We start from the raw sequence: 23,763 nt of genomic DNA, 5'->3' as shown, positions 1-23,763 counted from the left end.
ATGATGTGTGTGGAGATTGGGAGAAGACCAGTCTGAGAGTGGAAAGAACTGAGTTGCAGTACCAGCTCTGTCATTCTGTGACCTTATTAAAATCACCAAACATGTTTAGGACTCAGTTTACAAATTTGTGAACTGAGAGGCTGAATGGAGATGATTTCCAAAGGACACTTGAAAGTTTTGAAATTCTTAGCTAAAAGGGAATAAGTTTCAGAATATGTAGACAAGAATAGGTGTACAATTTTATAATTCATTCAACATTTGTTATGCCTATGTAATTTATTTGTCTGTGTAGTGGGAGTGTGGAGAAAACATGATGTCTGGTCTAAAATTTGGAGAGCTTAAGAGATGTTCACAGATAACTGTTATACAAGGTCCATATGTCACAAGAAAGAACTAAAAGAGAGGTTGTTTCCAACTTAGAGAAGGGAAAAGTACGGAGAGGATTATGGAGGGATCTATTTAAAAGTTCTCCATTGGAGGCCCCAGTACAAATTAAGCTGAGAAGCAATTCATCAGTTAGTGAGAACAGTCATGTCCTTTAGTCCTTCTGTTGGATGTCCTTGTCTCTTGTAACCACTTTTGACTTAAAATCTATGTTCTCTGATAATATAGGAGAAATAACCCGAACTTTCTTTTAGTTATTTACACGGAATATCCTTTTCCATTATGTTCTTTTAACCCTTTTTGTGTCTTTGTATCTAAAGTGAGTCTTATACACATCATACAGATGTACCAGTTTTTAAATCCATTCTGCCACTCTCTGCCTTTTAAATGGAGAGTTTAATTCTTTTACTTAAAGTAATTACAGATAAGGATAGAATTCTGTTATTTAGCTATTTGTTTTCTGTGTGTCTTATACACTTTTTATTCCTCAATTCCTACATTACTGCCTTTTTCTTGTATTAAGTAATTTTTTGGTAGTGCACCACTTTGATTCCCTTCTTCTTTTTTCTATATATTTTTAAAGTTGTTTCCTAGTGTTTACTTCAGGGAGCATAATTAAACATGTAACAACCAAATCTGAATAATATCAACTTAATTTCAACAATATACACTCTTCTCCTATACATCTCCATCCCTCTCCCTTTATACTGTTCTTGTCACAGATTACATCTTTATGCATTTGCTTTTTAAATTATATAGGAAAGAAAGAGGGGTTAAAAACTTACATGTACAATAATACTGAGTTTTATACTTACCTATGTGGTTACATTTACCTGTGTTCTTTATTTCTTTATATGGCTTCAGTTACTGTCTATTCTCCTTTCTTTGAAGCCTGAAGCACTCCCTTTAATATTTCTTATAAGGAAGTTCTACTAATAACAAATTCGGTTAGCTTTGTTTATCTAGGAATGTCTTAATTTCTCCATTCTTGAAGGATAGTTTTGCTAGTTTTAGAATTCTTATTTAATCTTTTATTATTTTTATTTCATTTTATTTTTAACACATTAACTGTCATGTGAGTTGTATTTAACTTAAGGCTAGTTTTGAGCCTGGTGCCTCAAGAAGTATATGTAACTCACACATCTCTTCACCTTGGGAACCACGAGAACTATTTTTCAAGTTGCATATAACTCACGCACAGAAAACAATAAAAAATAAACTTTTCATTAAATTAAGATCATTGTGTTTTCGTATTTTTATAATAAAACACCTTGGCTCTAAGGAAAAAAAAAATTTTCAGTGTGGCTGTCAATATGTTAAAGATAAGGTCTCACTGATGTTGCCAACTCCTGGGCTCAAGCAATCCTTCCACCTCAGCCTCCTGGGTAGCTGGAATTACAAGGCATGAGCCACCACACCTTGCTTTAACTTTCTTTAAAATGTATTTATTTTCAGCACTATAAACACGTCATTTTATTGCCTTCTGGTGAGTAATGTCTGCTCTGTTTCTTCCGGAACTGAGGACCAGGTCCACACGACACATGAGCTGCTGTTTTCAAGATGGTCACACCACTGGTCCTGGGAGGAGATGGGAACCAAGGTGAGTCAAAGCCAGAAATAAATGGCTTTCCTACCAATAAATGGCCTTTTTCTTGATTCAGCATTTACTTGGTTGCTTCGAACTTTTGACTGTTTTCCAGATGTCTGACAAAGTTGGTTCTGATAGTTTCTCGTCAGTTTTTTTCTGTTTCTATGGAGGGACAGGAGTTTGAAGCTGCCTACTTGCCATTCTGCTGTTGTCATTCCCCCAGCTGAACAAATCACAACCTCTCTGTATCTATTTCCTTCTTAGTCAAACAGCACAACTCCAAAAATGTCACAGGGCTGCTGTGAGGATCAAATATAGGAATGTGTAAGACTTCTATAAAACATAATACACACAAAACATTACTTTAAGAAATATGTTGTTTTTGCACATCACAGTTACATCACTTTTATGATGCTAGAGAAGAATTTAAATGGTGGGCAAAAAAGTTTAATTTTACATGCATATTTTTCTTCATCTCCATTTCTACCTAAAAATATACTTTATCTTTTACTACCAGCCTCAGTAGTCCTCTAATATCAGTAAGTGGAAAATACTGGTTTTACTTGAATATTTTATTGAACTTCTCATATTACACAATTTACTCAAAACATTTAAAGTACCAGTGAGACAAAAACAACTTAAAAAAAAAAAAAAGACATACAGACAAAATACCTCTAGGTGAGGTAATAGTGTAGTAAGATTCATTGTCAAATCACAAGTTTTTGTTACTCTGCTATACAACTTGGTACCATATCAATGATATTAAATGATCCAAAAGTTAAGACATTACACATTCAGTTTGTGTATGTGTGTGTGAGAGAGATCTCTTATGTACAAAGAGTTGGAAAACAGAAATGCCAACATTAAATATCATTCAAATTCTAGTGCAGTGTGAATTGTTACCAAGAGATTTTATCTGCTTACATAAGTTTTGAAAATAATTCAAACCTGGCTATGTTTTTAAGATCTGGCAGAGTAGTCTTTTTTATCCTAAAAGATCAGCAGGCAAACATCCTACATAATCTCAACTGATAAATATCAAAGCAGTGTTTTTTTTCCCATTTTCTGAACAGTTTTCCATTTGTGCCCACTCAATAAAATGAACACTTTGTGCAGTTATAACAAAGCCCATGCAAAAAGGACAGTTGTGAGTGAGTAGTCAGGTAAATCTGCAAAAGTGAGCAAGATCTCTTACCTCTCCAGTTTTGTATGTTTCTAAAAGCACTGGCTATCAAATACCCCAATCCATGATCATTTTCAAATTAGCTTGCTTTTACTATTTCACATTTATAACATCTAGTGCTGGGAGTTTGGAGGCTTGAATAACCTTATTAATCTAGGGATTTTAAGGACCCATAAAATAAAATTGAGAAGGGCATCTCAGGAAAGTCTATATACACAAATTTAGTAAATCAATTCATACATTCACTTTACATAGTAGGTTAATATTTACCAGTTTTTTATTCAATTGCTTCCAGTCTATGTGACTCAAATTAAGAAACCATACAATGTAAGGTAAGCATTAACACAAGCTCCACGGCCAAAATCTGACTTATATAAGACCATTGGGCTGTGGACCACTTTAATAGAATCTTACTCACACTAGTATTAGTCATGTTAAATTAAAAAAATTTTATTCTAAGATATTATTAAGAAATACAGCTCATGCATATTTCCTTCTGGAACCCATAGGTTAAAGAAAAGTAGCAATTTTGAAAAGGGGAAGAGTGGTTATTTTATTTATTCTTTCTAAATTCAGGGAAACCTATTTGGCCAGCTTAAATGTAAGTGCTTAGACTTTTAAGGATTTTATATTTTAACTAAATTGTAATGGCAGTAAAAAATAATTAGTATTTTACTTTCCACATATTAATTTTAGTTTTAATGTTAATTTGTATTCTCTTTATCCAAAAAAGAAAATAAGACCAACCTCACACGTGTGGTTCATCCTATCAAATAATGATTCCATAATAAAATGTATGAAATTGTATTTTCATACTAACTTCTAACAAATAATACTGAAATATCTCATTTTTAGCTAAATAAAGGATCCCACAGATTCTCACTAATAAATACTTGATTCCACTCATATTCTGTTCCAGAAATTTTGTGAAACTAAATTTTCTAGGTTACTTGAAACTACTTTGATTATAATAAAAGTGGAAGGTTTTTAGGAAGTTGAACATATTATGAACATCTAAAAAGTTATTTGGCAGTTCAAAAGCGATGGAAGCAATTTAAATGCCATAGGTTGGACAAAGTAAATCAGAACCTAAAAGATTAACCATAACATACAAAATGTGATCAAAGGTGTCTAATTTTATTTTGCCCCTCTTGGTGGAATTTAAAAATGGAAAACTTATGTGTTTCAGTAATTAAAACACACACACAGAAGACAGTAGAGAAAGCTGGTACCTAAATATTGTTTTACACCTTTTAGATGTCTTTTTTTTTTGGTTCCAATACTATTAAAAAGTAACCATTCTGCGACATTTAGCAAGTAAAATACATTTCAGTTTGTATGTATTCTCACTGAGACAACATCAGTGCAAAGTCACTGTGCTTCAGAGTACTAACCATTCACTGTAAAACTGTGATCATCCATGTGAAGAAACGAAACTTTAAAATGTTTAATGATTGATCAAACACATCATTTTACTATACAAAGAGCTTAATCCACCAAATTAAATTTAGGGACAGAATTTTTTTATTAAACTGATTAATAATTTTTTTGCTTATCTATTGAAATGTCCTTTTTCCCCTCCTTCATAAAACACACAGGCAAGTTTCTTTTAAGGTTTGTATTTTTTTTTTCAGTATTCATCCAAACACATTTACATAAAAGGTGATAAGAAAAACTTGCTTTTCCCTTTATGTATATCTAGTTTGGAAAATAAAACCTTAAGTAAAATCTGAAAGAAAATAAAAATTGAAGCCATTATTTAATGATGACTATACAGTGCGTAAGAGGCACAAATTCCCAGGTGAATTTTAATTTTGTTTCCTCTAAGACAAGTCATTCAGAAACGAAAGACAAATGAGGTTCCTTTAAGTACATAATTTGTAAATGCGGAAACAGTAATAGTTGTCATGATTATTTTATATTCTCTCTTAAGAGTGGCTCTAAAATTAGCCTGACAATTCATACAACTAGCTAAGCAAACCAAACTTTATAAACATGACGGATTTTTAAGTTTCTGGCACTGAAATCCTGGGTTTGGATACGGACAAGTATGCTCTATTTGACTTAACATCATTTGGGTACCTTGGCTTTTGATGCTGTATTTTGATGTTCAAGCAGAAAGTACATGACTTAATTTTATGCAATAAGCTGACCTAAGTATAGAAAACTTACAGAGATGAAGGAAATTCCAAGTTACATGTGTGCACATAAATGGCTTTGTAAAATACATATATGCAGCCGTTAAAATAGTTATATAGGGACAATGCAATTTAAAACCCTTCATCTCCTGCTTACAAATTGCCAGATCTAATCCTCTTATTCTTTTTCAATGATGATATAACTTATTTGCTTAAAAGTAAAACCTCCAGATTGTATTAAGGATATTACACTGTATTAACGATAATATGCTAACATCAATCTGGAAGGTAAAATAAACATGTGACAAATATTAAGGTCAGATGATTTGAATAGATTCAGCTCTATGAAATTTCATTTTATATTTGATAATAAAGTTTTACTTCTGCCCAGGATCATTTTTACTTCAGCATGAGTGTTCTGCTAACTAGAATTGAATTTACTTTTATTGAGTTTCCAAATTTGGGAGCATTGTGATCCAAAATATATACCTATGCCTTAAAAAAAATGAAAAGTCAAGAGAATCAGCATGGGCATAGGCTTTTTTTTTTTTTTGTAAGCAATTTCACTTTCCAATCCATTTTTTCCCCAGTATTTCCCTTTTATCCCTCATAATTTCATAGTAAATTATCCAGATTATGCCTTCTGGACTAACCAGTGATGGAACCTAATCTCAAACGCTATTTTGAAGAAGTGTAGAGTAAATAATTTTGGTAATCTGTAAAACGGCTGCATGCAGTGTGTACTGTATGATAACAGCACCAAACCCTTTATAAAATCCAAGCACTCCTTCCTCCTGCCTTATGGTATTGATACAGTCTCTCATTCCCTCATACTGTGTGTTAATTGGAAGCACTTCATAGCCAAGGTCTGTGTTGTCAATTATTGTGCGTGTTCCCTGAATGTGAAGGCGGTGCAAAACTGTTTCCAATGGGTAAAGTATAACATCAGAACAAAGACTGGCAGCAAAGTTAGCAATAAGTTCTGGAAAATAAGCATCCAGCATACTCTGTACAGGGCTAGTGCTCTCAGCTAGGTGGCTATTGTAAGTCTTTCTCTTTAGAATCAGTAGGACAAACTTCTGAATAACTGAACTAATGATGTAATGAAGAACTCCATGAAGCACCGTAGGGAAGATCAAGGACAGAAGCGGAAGAAGTCGTTTGCTATGAGGCACTCCCATGCCTATCACTCTTCCAATTCCTTCTTTAACACATTCCAAAATGCCAGCATTATCTCGAATTATCTCACTCTGAAATAAAAATGATGAAATAAGTAAAATTTAACATTTTCTTATTTTGCCACACAACAGGGACTCTTTCTAGGTTTCTTCCAAATCCTACTTTACTGACTAAAGAGGGAAAACAACAATGATTTTCAGACTTCAGCTGTCATCTAGGCATTAGATTTTCCTTTTTTTTTTTTTTTTAATAAAATCTCATAAAACAGATAGCAGCGAAGTTGAGAGCTATTGCTATTGGTGTAGGGAGACCAAGGAGATGTGGAGGTAGACACACCTGGTTTCCCCATCTCAAGAAGCTCCTCAGAACTCGTTTGGAAAAGCAACAACTACCTGATGCCTAAGGAGGCAGTATAGTGCTTAGAGTTTTTAAACATGGGTTTAAATCCTGCCTCCATTACTTACTGGTTATGTAACCATTGGTAAGTCACTTAACTTCTCCTAAGTGTCAGCTTCCTATTTAATAAAAATGGAAATTAGTACTACCTACCTTTTATGCACAGAGTTGTTGTATTAAATAAAAAAGGCCTGGCACCCAGTGGCACTCAATAAATGTTAATCTTATTATCATTTGCAATGTCTATCTTTTTACAATTTTGGGGATATGATTAAGAAAGTTTGTGATACAGATTAAAGAGGTATGGGTAGGGAGAAAATAAATAGCTAAAAGGCTACTTTTGCTGCAGCAATGATTTATTTGATAAATCTAAATAAATGTTTAGCAGTTAAGGAAGGTAAGTTGAAAAGGTAAAGTGAAGTCATTAAAACCTTGATTTAATACCATGCTGAGAAGTCTAAAATTGATCTTCGGGAATATGAATCAATATGAATCCTTAATCAGCAAAAGGACATAAGCATTACAACCTAAGGACACCAATCTTGCATGAGTACATAGAATGGACTTTTAAAATGCAGAAACCAGAACAAGGGTTCTTAATGATGAAATAGATCATTAGGAAGTTCATATTTAAGGGCTTCAGTAGATGTTCTTCAGGAGATCTATTTACAAATGTGTACTTTTCAAGAAAAACAATGTTCTCAAAGAGATCTGAGCTCCCCAGAAGGGCAAAGAATCACCGAGCATCAAGCAGGAAGAAAGAATATAATATAAGCTGGGTATATGGTAAAGAAGGGATAAGAATGGTGGGGAGAAACAGACAAATCTTAGGTATTTGTTAAAGTTAGAACTAAGAAGGCACGAGAACTGATTAACTATAAAGGATGAAAGAAATGTAAACATCAAAAACTTTCATAAAACAAAACTTAAAGTTTTAAGTTTTTAGAGTGAAAACAATATTGCCATTAATTGAAAGGGAAAAGAGGTCCTAAAGGAAGCTAATTTTCAGAGGGATAAGATTGTTTTTATAAGTTGAGTTTGAGGTGAAAGATTTAGTTCACATAAATATTAGAGTTAAAATGATTCATGTGAGTAAATGAGTCCCTTCAGGAATAGTGAGTACAGGATAAAAAACAGAGGGTCCAAAATTGAGACACAGGGTACAATAAAAGAATGGTATAGTAAAGAGGCTACTGAATGAAGACAATGTTCAAGAGAGTAGAAATCTAAGAAGGAAATAAAAAAGAGTTCTAGAAAAGCAGACAAAAGGATTCAAAAGGAGAGTTAGCAGGTAGAACCTGTAGCAGGAAACACAAGGGTAGATACTGGATCAAAAAGAAAAAAAAAAAAACATACACAGAAAAAACCATATCCCACAGTAAGCTGGGCATTTACATAAATAACTCATTTAATTTTTATAGCTCAGTTATTAAAACACTGTTCCCATTTTATGGATGAGAACATTAAGAAAATTACAAAGGTTAAGAAATTTGTCTAAAGCAGCAGATCTAATTTAAGCAGAGAAATGTGATTCTGATAAGGGTCTTTCTTAAGCTAAAACTTGTTTTCCCCCAGTAAATCACGCAGCTTCATTGTTTTTCCTTAAGTAACTATTTTCCTGCTCTTTTTTCCTTATCTTTAGGATATCTCATAGAGTGATGATTCTGTAAATTCTATAGTGTCATAAAAAGGTTATATCATTTATTTAACACAATGCCAAATGCAAAAGGGAAAGCAAAGAATTATTTGGGTCACAAGACATTAACTTCAGTTAACAGAAATTAGTTCTAACAACACCAATAAAAACAATCAAAGTTAATGATGGGGCCAGAAAAACTAAAGTGGAAAAGAGTAATTAGAAAAGGGAAGGCTGATCTAGTGGGGATTTTACAGAGAAGTGGCACTTGGACATAATGAGGTAAAAATATGCTGGAGGGTCTGATATTGGAAATAGAAGACAGATGTACAATAGTTCACCAGCTAAAACTACCCTTACCTTACAGTTTTAAGTGTAGGAAGGGTCTGACACTTAATTCAATGTAATTGAAGTGCCACCATGTGGTTAGAAATGGTAAAACAAGCAAACAAAATTGGAAACACTAGCTGAAAATTGCTTTAGCTTTGTAGTACTTACCACGTCATTAGTATCAAATGTTCATTAATGTATATATTTAAAAAGAATGTTGTTAGTAAACTACCTACTGGAACAACCTGCTGCTTGTTAAAATGACTGTCTATCATGTTATGCTCAGCTAATTATTTACTATCCTATCATAAGACGTCACCATCTGAATTGTACATAGGGCCTTAAAAAGTTAATATAGATTCTTTGTATTCAGAACAAGTCATAGGCTGGGTTGTGAGATACATGAATGAAGAGTACAGTTGCCTATGAGAAGGATGAAAATAATTAAAACTAGAAGTGTGACCTAAGTTTGTAATGGAAATATACACACCAGCCATGTGTGATATATGTGTGGTATCTGGGAAAGAAACATTTTAAAAGGACACTGTGTTAAAATGTTCTGCTAAACAATAAGACATACACAATATATTAAATATCCCAAAAAATATATTTAACTAAAAAAAAGGACAATAAAAATACAGCTTACCTGTACTGTTTCAATTAGACTTGCTGAATAAAATGGCATTGCCACTATGTAAGTTAGGCTGTAGAAATTAAAACAAATTTATCAGTAGAGTGAAACAAGATACTTATACTAAATTTTTAACATATTCAAGCCAGAATGATTTTTTTTAAGGTTTCCAACTATTAATACCTATGGTCTAAAGATATTAACTTCAGAGATCTGTAACATAGGATGCTTTATTCAAAAGAAACAAAAAAAATCAAATATTAATAATAACACAAAGGACAGCCTGCAAAGAAAATAGATTTCACTTTAAACCAATGAAATGCAGGCCCATTTATGATTCATTGTACATCTACCTGGACATAGCTAATGCAGTTATAAATTTAATACTTAAAACTTAGTTTGAGGGATCCATTCTGTAGCTTGCCTTTTTAGTGATATTTGAATAAGTATACTTTTCTGCTATTATCCTATTATCATTATCTATTCCCAGAATTCCCATCCAGCAGAACTAAGCCAGCCTTCTACGGTGAGTGAAGTCCCCTGTTATTATTAAAAAACAATATTGCACAGCTTTGCAAAGTTGTTTCCTATCATCAATATTTAGACATAGTAATATTACAACTTTGCAAGCCTGCAAAATATAGTTATTTAAAATAGTATCAAGGTGGGACTTACCTAACCCTTATGGGCCAGGTCCTGGCAAGTAGTAGTTTTCAAGGTGAATGGAACATCACTAAGTAATAATGTGCTAGAATGTCCCATTGAGGGAGCCAGCAAGCTGGGGAATTTCCAATTCACAATCTTCAAAAAAAATTAAAAAGTGAAGAATAAAATTCTAATCTACAAAAATGGGTTACTGCTGTAAAATTACTAAGTGCCTTTAGGATTACATTTTAACGTTACTAAGGTTTTTTGGGTTTGCTCATTACCATACAAATAAATTTGTGTTTCTCATCAGTAACAAAATAATAATAATCATTTTCTTGGAAATTTGGGTTAAATAAGTTAAAGATCTTTGCTACCGGAAAACACACAAAAATATTAGGCTGTGATTCCAGCTTTTCAATAGTAAGATTTATTTTAAAGATGATATGTATATCCGGATTTATTCCTAAACTCTGTTACTTGTCCTCTGAAGTTCTAGTCCTACAAACATTTTACCGCTCTAATTTCCTTCACCATATTTAATAAGATGTTTTTTTCCAGTTCTACTACTCTAAAAGTTAAGGTAAATTTCCAATACAAATACTATTTTTTGATACTTACGATTTCAGTAGAAGGTGTTCTCCTATTTGTTTAGGATTCCATTTGTGTAAAATCTCTCTAAAACATAAATTTAAATAAAACAAAAAGCCATGTTATTGAAAACCATTTTGAATTAGCCCAATTTTCAAAAAGGTTGCCAGTTTTTTTTAATTTGTAGGAGAAATATATTCTAATAATGAACATTTGCCTTTTCTGGGATCACAGCATAGAACAACTGTGGTGATGTGGAGAGAGAGAAAAAACATACAAGGTGTTTTGTGTGTGCTGACAGAAGGGGCTGACAGGAGGAAGAGCTACAGCTTACTATAAAAATGAACATGATGAAAAATTAAAGGAACACATAAAAATGATAGGTTAAAAAAGAGAGAATGGATGGGGAAAGGAGAGGGAAACAAGGCACAGGATAGAAAAAAAGGCTCTACAAAGTACGTAAGAATGAGAATTTTAAAACAAAACAAAATTAAGTAACTATAATATAGAATGACACATTACATTTGTGTAATAACCTAATTTCCAAAGTGCCTTATTACAATGACATTAATTTTGTGGCCACTATTATATTCTATTATCTTTTTGAGCACCTACTATATGCCAGGCACTGTGTAAAGTGCTTTGCATGAATTATTTCTAATCTTTACAATGACTCTATTATCCCTATCTCATAGATGAGGAAATAGGATCAGAGACGGTTAATAACTTACCCAAAGCCATACAACTAACTAGTGTGGAACTAGGTTCTAAACTCTGGGCTATACTCTCTGCCTGCACTGCCTCTCATCTCATTTGATACAAGAAGGAATACCGTGAGACGAGTGCAACAAGTATCACTGCATTTGTTTTACTGATGAGAAAAATGAGGGTTGAAAAGATCACAGGGACGTGTTCAAAAGAAACAGGCAAAATGCCATGTCTGGAACCAAGGTCTAGAACTGTGCTTTCTGCTATTTAGGTTATCTTTGGAAACCAGGAAAAAACACAGGCAAGCTGAAACAGAACAAGACGGAAAAAAGGGGAGAAAGTTCTACCATGAGAAAAGTCAAAAAGGAGAGAAGACTAAGGAGAATAAAAGGGAAAATACGAAGATAGAAAAAAAATGGAAAGGTAGAGGGAATAGAGACAAAACAGAAAGGGAAGTGCAAAACAAAGGTGACACTTGCTGCCACCAGCTCCCCTGGGGGAATTGGCACTCATTTTATCAGGGCTACTGCAAGAACCTTGAAAAATGTTTTCTATTTGAAATGAATGAATATGAAAAAACAAAAGAATATAAAGGAATAGATATATTTTATATTAAAAAGGTGAAGAAAATTAAAGACACTAATAAGGTAAGTGCCCTAAAAACAAACTCAGTACAATTATAGCATGGGTAGTATATAAACCTTCCTACACTTTTCTAAGAGAATGAAATGTATGCAGAGACTTTTTCAACAACAAAATGATCACCCCTGATTTCTAAGACCTTAGAGAGCCTTCTGGGTCAAATTCTGATTAAATTATTACTATGAAACTTACTTGACCCGAACAACACAGAAAATGTCACTGAAATGATATTCATGAATTAAGTTGAAAATGTAAAAAACAGATTAGGCCTCCCATCTTACAATTACTTATGATTATAAAACAAAACATGCTATATGCTTTGTAAATCATCTTGGTGCTGCTATTACTCATGGGCTTAGAAAGTATTACCACAGGTTATTATGACATTTATTTTAAGCATAAAACTGTCATAAACAGATGAGTCTGTGACCTGTATTTCTGTAAAGATTGGGCTACCTCCCCTTTAAATACAATTCTAATCACTACTGCCAATTCTTAAAGATCATTAATATAAAAGAAGAGAAAGGGAGACTTAGAACCAAGTATCAAAAAAATTTTTTGAGACTCTTCCTTATATCTGTTCTCTACTATTTTATAAAATGGATAAAACTTACTTCCACAGTTTCCCTTGAGGTGATTTCTTCCACTCTAATGCTTCAACTGCTACTTTTATGCCACTACACTGAAAGCTATGCCCCTGCTTCAAATTTTCTCTAAGACACTGATCCACGGTTCCAACCACCTATTAGACGTGTCCCCCTCAATATTTTGCAAGAATCTCCTCAAACTTCATTTACTGAAAGTTAAATTTCTTATCTTCTCCCCTACTCCAACTTTTTCATGAATTCTCCATTTTGGGTAATGTTTTTCAATCTAGAAATCTCAGTTACTGCTGACAACTCATTTTCTCATACCCCCATTCTCAAGCTAACATAAGCTACCATCAACTACACTTCAGAAATATCTATCCAGCTCACTCTTTTCTGTTCTGTTCCATAGTTCAGAACCTTCTCAGTATGGTCTAGATTACTCTCCACATGTCTGTCTATAGCAGTCAATTTTTTTTTTTACACTGCCACTTGAGTATATCCTTGAGTAAAACACCTATATATTAAATAAAGAAACAAAAAAGAAATCTTAGACTCCCAAACTCATACAGAATAAAACCTTACAAAGGCACAATCACACTTTAATCAAACACTTCACAGGGGTGGGGAACATGCAGCCTTCTGATTTCAAGATCGTTCTTTTTTAAGCACCAAAGGAGGCAAGAAAAGATTCATCTTTCTCTGCTACACCCCTTTTAATAAAATGATTTGTTCTTTAAAATTTGGATCCAGTCAAATGGCCACACTCAAGGATCCAGAAGGACACATGTGGCCCCAAGGCCGCAGATTCCCCACGCCTGTGCAGGTTTTACCTCTTCTTGGAACGATTACCTTCTCCGCCAAGTCAATTCTTATTCATAATTCAAGATCTAGCTCAGATTTCAGTTATTTTTCTGAAATCTTTGTCAGTAACTCCAGACAAAGTGTCCCCTGAACTCTGAAAGGGGTTTAATTATAGCACAAATCACCCCGTGTAACTTGCTTACAATGTGTCTCCTTCACCAAACTGAATACTTAAAGAACAGGGATGGCTCACATACTCGTATTTGCTCCTTAGTTGGCAGCTGCTGGCATATAGCAGTAGCAGCTGAAAGATATCTCAGTAGATACTAGACCAAGAAGAATTTTCTTTATCACATACTAATTCAGTAAGATATGATTAATTAATTTTATACTGTTTCTTCTTTTAGCCACTTAAGTTTTCAGATTCAAAGTATTTCAGAAACTATATTTTATTAAAACTTAGTATAAAGATTGAAGAAATGCCAAAAAGGTACCTTGGCAAAGGTGTGAATTCACTAATTATGCCTTCTGCTCCAAGTGTGACTCCCTGGACAATAAATGTACTTCCCATTCCTTTCCATAGGGCTCTTGGTCCCTAAAACAAATAAAATTTAGTGTTATTTCTATTAATATCTCAATATAAAACAAAGGATCTTAACAAAACTTGATATTGAATTAAATACCCCTAATGATTAATTTAATTTTTTAAGTAACTCTAGTATCTGTATATTCAACTCCCTACTAGGACTGTCCTTTGGACAATACATAGGTATCTTAAAATTTACATATCCATAACTTAACCCAATGATACCCACTCAAACCACACCAATTCTTTCTTTCTCTGCTGTATTTCCTATCTTCCTAGATAGCAACTTCATCATCCTAGTGTTCAAATCATATATACAGAGAACACTTTTCTCTCACTCTTTCTATTTAATTAATCAAGTTCTATTAATTCTACTCCCTTAGTATCATACAAACCCATGCTCTTTTCTCCATCTTTACACCATTTACTTTATATCAATTTGACTACAACAGTTCCACCGTCTCTAGTCTTGCCCCTTTCCATGATACCATGTGATATTCCTATTCCTATTTATCTATGTTATTAATAAATAACACACAGATATGGTACAATTGAAAAGATGCAATAGGGTATCATGTGAAAAGTTTGCCCCCTTTGCATCCCAGTCCCTTAGCAGCAGTTTCTTATTTATCCTCCAAACATTATGCAGGCACATACAAGTATATCTCTGAGTGTATGTATAGTTATAGTAACGTTTTGTTCATTTTTAACAGGTGGTACTATCTTGAACCACAAAAAATATCCCAGAGATCATTCCATATTAGTACGTACAGTACACATCTTATTTTTACAGGCTATGTGGTGTTTTACCATATAAATATACCAAAATTATTTTACTAGTACCCTCTTGATGGACATTTAATCATTTCCAATCTATTGTATACAATGCCAAAATGACATCCCTGCATATACATTTTTGCATATATATGTGCGTATTTATGTGGGATAAGTTCCTAGAAGTGAAATTAGTAGTCAGAGAATATGTAAATTTTAAATTTTGAAGGATATTTGCCAAACAACCCAAGTTTGTTCAAAATACTTTGGTCACTGCTAAAACATCTTCAATGGTACTCTTATAGCTTTTAAGATCAGGTGTGCGGTTTTTAGAAGGCACTCTATGATCTAGATCTTGCTTAGGTCTCTAGCTACCTTTTCATCTTTCTCTTACTCTTCAACCCCTGCTCTAAGCTCCCATTGTATTGCTTTAAATCCATTCCCAAACATTACAATCCCTCCTTCTCTTCTGTCTTTGCATATCTACTTAAAAAACCTTTTCTCTACCCTCATCATGAAAAACTAAGACTTCTTGATAGTAAGTATAAAACTCAGGTGTCCCTTTTCCCAAAGTTTTTCCTAGCCATAACCCTGTGCCCAATCCCAATTCTGACAAGGCATCTCTCTTCTGTACTCTGATAGCATTCTGGACTTGTTAACAGTGTATTTTTCTTACTGCACCACAATCTTCTGTTTAAGTTTTTGTCTCCCTGACTAAACTATAAGCCTCTTGATAGCAGAGACATCTTCTTACCTGTTGCTGTGTTCTTAGAGCTTAGCATAGCTCTTTGTAGTTTTGCTAAATTAACTAAGTGAAATTTTGGAAGAATCAAAAAGATATCATTATGCCACATTAGTTTTACTACAACAATTAAGCTATTTTTAATAAACAAATTAAAATCATTCTTGCTTTAATTATTACTAAGCCTAATGATACATATTATATATATCTTTAATAGAATCTATAGACTAATTCTCACCTGAGTTTTGTTGAAGCTGTACATGATATTGATGACTGTAAATGGAGTGAGATGATAATGCCGCGCATGGTAATTAACCTGTAGAAAAGGTATTTCATATTGTTTTGTCCAAAGAACAAGGCCATGAAAGATACATAGTGGAATTGTAGCATAAACAAAAGTTCAATTCTAAAGTCAATATAAATTATACATAAGCAAAATTACTCTTGAAAGTGCTTTAAGTAACCTATTAAAACTACAGTATATATGGTTATATAAATACAATCTGAAGACCAATGCATAATATACACAGTAATGTAGACTATATAGTCAAGAGGATCTTGTTGTTTGATATTTGTATTGCCCTAAACAATTGAATTACATCTCCCAACTCATGCTCATTTTAGCCAAGCATTCTCAAACTATAGGGTGCAATCAATTGATAAATTATGGTATCAACTAAAGGGGATCAAAACAATATTTATTGTGTGAAATAATAAAAAAGAAAAATATTAGAATGATCATACATTCTAATGTATTATTTCATAAAACATTTCTAAATAATACATTTGTTATTTATGTATATATACACTGGATCACAATATAATATTACAATGTAAAATATATATCTGAAATACACTGTTCTGGGGCATGTACACTATCAATGTTATTTAAATGGTTATTTATCTATACATATTTTTTGATGCTAAGCATAAACAAAGTAAGTTGTAATGATTTATATTGTTTTAAACTCTTAACACCAAACAAATATGGGAAAAATTACTTTGCAAGGAAGATAAGTTATATTACAGCAGAGTTTGTCATAGTGTAGTCCACTGGCCTCTGAGGGGCCCATAACCCTCTCAGGGGATCAAAAAATTCAAAATTGTTTTCTTAATTATACTAAGGCATCATGTGCCTTTTTCATTATGTTGACACTTTCACTAATGGTGCAAAAGTCATGGTGGATAAAACTGCTAGCTCCTTAGTCCAAATCAAGGCAGTAGGCATCAAACTATATTTTTGTGATTATTGTATTTTCCACCTCACTAATAGGAAGGAAAAAAGCAACCTTCATGTAAGAATACCCTTAATGAAGCAGTAAAAAATGTTAATTTTATGAAACCTTGACCTGAGTACACATCATCTAATCAATATCCTGTGTGTTGCATAAGGGAGTAAGATGGCTGCCATAAAGAAAGCATTTGTATTAGCATGATGGAATTGCAAGCTGATCTAGCCACTTTTTTCATGGAACATCATTTTTGCTTGAGAAACTCACTGACAGACTATAGCTACTCATACTTGGAAATGAGATGCTCTTAAAAATGAACAAAGTGTTGGCCGGGCGCGGTGGCTCACGCCTGTAATCCTAGCCCTCTGGGAGGCCGAGGCGGGTGGATCGCTCGAGGTCAGGAGTTCAAGACCAGCCTGAGCGAGACCCCATCTCTACTAAAAATAGAAACAAATTACCTGGACAACTAAAAAAAAATATATATATATAGAAAAAATTAGCCGGGCATGGTGGCGCATGCCTGTAGTCCCAGCTACTCGGGAGGCTGAGGCAGTAGGATCACTTAAGCCCAGGAGTTTGAGGTTGCTGTGAGCTAGGCTGACGCCACAGCACTCACTCTAGCCCGGGCAACAAAAGGAGATTCTGTCTCAAAAAAAAAAAAAAAAAGTGAACAAAGTGAGCTTGTTGATTTTTAAAAAAAATGACTATTGTCAACAATAAATTTGAATTTTCAAGTAAAAATCAGAATTTTGGAAAATCTATATCCACCATCAAGAGCTACCAATACTTAAAGACTTTTCTCATGAGATCAGTAGTGTTTTTAATAAAGATGATTTTTGATATTTTCTAATCAAATTCCTTAACATCTGGCAGATCTATACTCAGTGAATCATTATTTTTCAAATAACCGTGCACAATGACACAGAATCATGCATGAGTAAAATATCCATTCAAGATGCAGTACAGATTAATGGACAAAGTATAAAAAGTTCATTAATATAGTTTCAGATTTTACATTGTAAATAACCTTTAAAAAACTACCACTTAGTGAGTTTTGCTGTAATTTCAAAGAATGCTCACAATCATCTGGAAAGGACATAAAACACTCCTGTTTTCAACTACATATGTATACAAGGCTGGACTTTCTTGTTTCTTTCAAAAACAACATTTTGCAATGGAGTGACTGCAGAAGCTGTCTCTTATGCCAGACATTAAAGACATTTGCAAAAATGTAAAATAGTTATTTTTCATAAAAATGTCATTCATCTTAATATCTAATGAGTTTATTACTTTAATGAATTGCATAGAGAATTAAAACTTTAATTTCTGATATGGTAAATATCAACAAATATGACCCACATAAACCAAAGTTGTTTGGGAATTTCAATAATTTTTAAGACTTTAAAGAGATTTTGAGACCAAAAAGTTTGAGAACTAATAAAGATTTTGGAACATCTCATACGGAATAATGGTTACAAAGTTTCATGTCATTTATCTGCGTTCTGCACTTCAAATCAAGGTTACGATTATTGTTTCAGAAGGTCACAGAAATACATTTACCTGACATTGGCGACGTAGAACAATGCAAGGATGGGCCAGTACATTTTCTGTGAAGAGACTATATAAAAATAATTTATGTATATATGTGTCTATACAGAGACAAATTTAATTTATAACATATATGTATCATGAAATTATTCCTGCCTAAACAATCATGCATTATTTCATGTCCTCCATTCTTCAAAGACATAAATGGATTATTTTAAATATCTAGACATGTTTGCAAACGATTCCACCAAAAACAAATTCAATATGGGAAGAAAAGAAACTAGATCTGTAAACTAGTAAATAAGAGAAATAATACCAAATAGTCTTATCTATAAAGACGAAACTAGATCTCTGTACATTTGATGTGGGAAATGGCATATTTAATGGCATCACTGTCATTTAACTTCTATTTCTTTCAGAAAATGTCCTAAGAACAAAGTTTCTATCAGCAGAGCCATTTGTTCCTCATGAACTCTATTCTAAAAATTTTGGTTTTGATGTACTTTGCACTTAAGTTATAAGATTTTAAATGATCATGTTAATTGGCTATTTTAAGTAACAAATATTTCGTTTGAGAATATTCCCCACAAAATAATTATAGCTGTGGGTTTATGCTCTAAGAGTGACACACATACAGGCACACACACATTCACATATATTAATACTCTATCAAATGAACAAAAGCTTTAAATGTAAACAGGGAGGCTAAAAAATAACTCTAGCAGAAAGCAGAATGGAAAACTGATTTTATTTATAGTGACATTAACATCCTCAGGTTTAATTATGCAAATAAGCTCTTTTCTCTTGGTTAAAATGTTTAAAAGATGATGGTCATTGTGGCATGAAATGTAAGCCTTGTACAATTTCAATGTTTTTGAAACTGGTATTCACTAAAGATCACAATAATCAAGACTAAAGGCTTTCCTTAAACAAAATGATCATTAGAGATAAAAAAAAAATGCTGATGACCAAAGGCTGATTATAAGCAAAATCTAGACTCTGTACTGCTAAATATCTTGTTAGCATTCAAATGTTTAGACAGAAGGCTCAATGCACAATTACTTTTTGGCCTGGGGAGGTAGGTAAGATCAATTAGATTTTATTCTTTGAACAGATCCATGGAAGTTGTTACAATATTCATTACAAAATTACTTTGTGTTTATAAAATTGAATGACTAGTCTCTACCCTTTCTAGAAAAAAAATCAAGTTATAGATTTTAAATAATGATCATTTTTTCTGCAAAATATTATTCAATATTTAACCTGCTGTTTCAAAGAAACAACCTAAGGAAGCAATACTAATCATTTCATGTTATAAATTACAGAAGAAAACTAAATAAAAACTTTAAAAAAAATCTTTAGATAAAACATTACCTTGCAAGTCCAATACCAAATCCAGCAAATCTATTCAACTGTTCTAAAATAAAAGGAATAAGATTACTCATAACCAATATTTAGGATTACTGTGAAAACAAAAAAATTATTTTCTTTTATGAACATGCTGTTTGGTTAAACTTCAAAGTCAAGGTCAATTGTCATAGGGCACAGAGAGATCATTTAAATGAATGAAGGAAAAAATAAATAAATGAATGAAGGCCTCTGCTGGGGCTTGTGGCAAGTTGCAAGGCTTAGACTCTTAAAGGCACAACTCTCTTGAGCTCCAACTCATTGCTGCCATAGGGGACTGTGGGCCACGGGTTTCTAGGTTGTGATTTTTCAAAAAGGATATTCTCATTTTTATGTAAAATCTTCTAATTTCTAAGTATTGGCCAGCTATTTCAAAAAGTGTTGAAACACTGTATGAGCCAAATCAAACAAGTATGCAGATAGAACCTAAGGGCTACCAGTTTTCAATTTCTGATTGAAATCAGAAAAAAATTTTTCTATAGATGGCCCTGACTGAAATTTACACCAACTTTACCTCCCATGCTATAAAACTAGTTATTCCCTGTTATTGATAGAAACCACCTTGTTAAACCAATAGTTGCTTTAATTTGACAGAGTACTAAGGGTAACCCAAATGGCTAGCTACAACTCCCTTCTTCCCTATCTTCTCAAGCTTTAAATAGTTTGATAGTAGCTATTGAATTAATAGGGATAGGTCATGGATATATATGTGCTATTAATACTGCTGATAGCATTTCTCTAATATTAATGGAAAAGTTCACAGCTGAAAACATTCCTATGCATATGTCAAAAGAGAAAAGTCTTTCTCCTTGACTAAGGAACTCAAAGTCATAATGGTGAACTCCCACAATCCCAGGAGACTAGAAAATCAACTAACTAGAATTTTAACTTTAATAGTCACAAGGGACAATTCTTTCTCTTACCCCTCACCTCTTTCAAATGAAGCAATACCCCCACTATTCCCTTTCAGTCATAACAAAGCCATATAAGCATGTTCCTGGGAAAACCATGTGGTTCACCTTGGACAAATGTACAAGCCAGATAGAAAGTTCTTTTGCTCAGTTAAGTCTTTCCTTTTTTCAACTTTTGCCCTTTTTGTGTGCATAGATCATTCCCAAATGTCGCCGACATTTTCTGGAAGGTGTTAGGAAAGTTTACTGTTGTAACTGTGTAAGTTACATTCACCCACCTGTTAAGGACTACAAAATAAACCCCTGGTTTTGTTAATGAGTGCCTCCTCATTATAACCATCAAAGCATTAACTTATGAAAAGATAAAAACATAAACTTTACTTAACTCTGTAGCAATTGTATATGCATTTTGAATTATTTAATTCATAACTTACAAAACCTTTCCACTATTCTTCTAGGACAGCATGACACGATGGAAAGAAAACTTGTTAAGACTCAAAAAGCTAATTGTATAACACTGGATAAATCATTGATCCTCCTTCATATCTTCATTTGCTCACTAGATAATCCTTAAAGTCTATTTCTCCCAATTAATGCAAATCAAATATTATTGTACTTCCAAGTCAAAATTGAGGAAATGAGAATAAAGCAGACGTCCATAATATATTTAATAATATAATTAATCTATTATTTTAACAATTCCTGGAAAGAGGCAGCCCTTAATTTAAATTTTATGAATAAAAGGATTTTGAAAATATGAATATTTTATGAATAAAAAGGATCATGCAGTGTTGCAATTTAAACACAAGTCTTCCAACATCCTATTGAGAATAATTATGCTTTGACTCCAAAGTACTATATTGAAATTGTATCAGTGTTTCTAAGTGTAGTTTTCAGGTCAGAAGAAGGAAAACAGAAGGAAAAATTAGAGAGGAAAATTTCTAGACTGGGTATCTAAAAATCAGATACAACTCCTGTGATCAAAAAGGAAGGAAACTAATTTCTTTTAGCCTACTTACTATCTGTCCCATACTGTACTAGGCATTACTCACAATTCATTTTATTTAATACTTGCAAAAAAAAAAAAAAAACCTATCAGTTATTCTATACATCCAAAACTGAGAAAACTGAGGGCTCACAGAGGTTAAGAAAGTCGTTCAGTTTAGGAGTGCCAAGGCCAAATTTGAACCCAAATCTGCCTATGCCAAAAGCTTCCCTTTCCAGTACACAAAGCTACAAATAAATAGATTAATTAAATCTAGAAAATACAGCTGCCTGAATTAGGTATTGGTAAATAATCCAGCCTCCTTCTTCCGTGACTCAGGCCACGGATTCAGACGCCAAAACACCTAAAAATTCCTATCATGCACCCCATAGCTAAGGCAGATGTCTTTTTTGGAGGCGATCCCATAACATAGGTTTGCGTGAGACGGGGGGAGGCCCGCTTCACGGGCTGAGGACGAAAGGAGGGCAGAGGGTGTGGCGCACGACAGGCTGAGAAGGGACCAGAGGCGGGACCCTCCGCACGGCTTCTGGGTCTGCAAGGCACGAGCCGAGGCTCCGGCCCCCACCCACCCCTGCCTTAGTCCCCAACCCCTCACCACTGCTCTGCCCCTGCACGCTGCCGCCGCCGCCGCCGCCGCCGGAAAAGGGCTCCTCTGCGGGGCCTTCGTACGGGGTGGAGGTGGAGGGCACTCCGTAGGGCGGGCTCTTCTCGCCCCAGTGCAGGTTGCGGCTGCCGGGGATGTCTGGGGGAGTCGTCACCCAGTGGCCCAGGTCCGACCCGGAGCTGAAGGACCTTGCTGGGAAAGCGCCGCCAAAACCCTGCTCGTCCCGGGCACCACCCCGGTAGCCCAAGCCATCAAACCCGTCGGGGCGCCGCGGATGCATCGCAGCCAGGGCAGGATGACGCGAGCCCACCCGGAGCCCACCAACACCCGGGCGACGGCGACCTAAGGCCACACAGCTTCCCCCTCTCTGACGCCGCGGCAGCCGCGTCTGGGGGGAATTCTGACAACCGGAAGTCACATTGGAAACACGGAAGTCCTGTGGATCACGTGATCGAAGCCTCTTCCGGCGACTGTTAATAGGCACAGTTGCTAGGGAGACGCCGCAGGAACCTAGGGCCATCTCTTAAAACTTCGCTGTGATTAGGCAGGAGGTGGGAATATGGTTATAGGGTACCGAAGAGATTCCGGAAAGGGAACTGAGGTAGGAATGCGGAGCGGATGGGAGGAGGTCAAATAGATGCTTCCTCGAGAGCGTTTAGAACGCGCGAGTGGAGCTGACCCACTGAGGACGCCGCTAGGAATGACCCGCCCCGCTGCGACTCCCCAGACCTAATTTTCCCTGGTACCTGGTATCTCGCCTGTCTTAAGGGAGCTTGTAGAGGTTAGTGTTGTGCGTTGTTAGTGACGTTCCGTCCAGTTTTGTCTTCTGCACTTAGGGTTTTGGAGAGAATTATTGAGAGCTCTGGTTCCGCCCAGCGAACCCAAAGGTACTACGGACCACCAGAGCAAGCATTAAAAAAGTTCAAGTGAACGTCGGCGAGAAAGAAACCCACGCACATTAATACAAACGGCTCTCCTGGAGTTAAGAATTAAGTATTTTACTTTTCTAAGGCTGCAAAGCGACTATAGTTTTCTGTCGTATTTTTCTGAGCGTTTCTAAATCCCCCAGGGTATTGAAATCCCAACGATATCGTTCAAAATCGAGACCCCTAAAACATTGAACTGAGAGGATTTCTGCAGAGAGTCCGCTACTACCTGTTTTCGTTAGCTCCATGGGCTTTTAGGGCAGAGTCTCTCTTCCTAGATCTGACAGAGGCTTCCATGGGTTCTTCCTGTGTCTCTTTTTCCCTACCGAACGCTCAGGATTCCGAGGGCTTTCAGAAAAGAACCCTATACTGTTCTCAAGCTTCTAGACGCGAGCCTTGATTTAAAGTGATAATTGACTTTGAGTGAATTGACACCCTTAAATCAAATTGGGTTGTGATGTGACTTGGGCAAAGGTGTTGAGTCTCTTGATAAGTGTATCAAGTTTTCCTCAAGTACTAATACCAAATTACTGGATAATTAATATCAAATCAGTTACTGGGCATGACAATAAAAATATTTCTCTT

At 34.6% G+C, this 23,763-nt stretch overlaps 1 protein-coding gene across 1 annotated transcript; it reads right to left on the bottom strand.

Annotated features, from left to right (window-relative positions):
* Positions 1–4,949: 4,949 nt before the first annotated feature.
* On the bottom strand, positions 4,950–22,661 carry SLC25A46 (solute carrier family 25 member 46). The gene is made up of 8 exons (XM_045565627.1): positions 22,244–22,661; positions 19,699–19,741; positions 18,337–18,394; positions 15,783–15,860; positions 13,937–14,037; positions 10,732–10,788; positions 9,481–9,538; positions 4,950–6,543 (listed from the first exon to the last, which is right to left on the bottom strand). The coding sequence occupies exons 1-8, from the start codon at positions 22,530–22,532 to the stop codon at positions 5,965–5,967; spliced, it is 1,263 nt and encodes a 420-aa protein (XP_045421583.1). The 5' UTR covers positions 22,533–22,661; the 3' UTR covers positions 4,950–5,964.
* Positions 22,662–23,763: the final 1,102 nt, after the last annotated feature.

This window comes from Lemur catta, chromosome 12 (genome assembly GCF_020740605.2).
Source record: "Lemur catta isolate mLemCat1 chromosome 12, mLemCat1.pri, whole genome shotgun sequence".
NCBI lineage: Eukaryota > Metazoa > Chordata > Mammalia > Primates > Lemuridae > Lemur > Lemur catta.
This window is presented reverse-complemented; position numbering and strand designations above follow the sequence as displayed.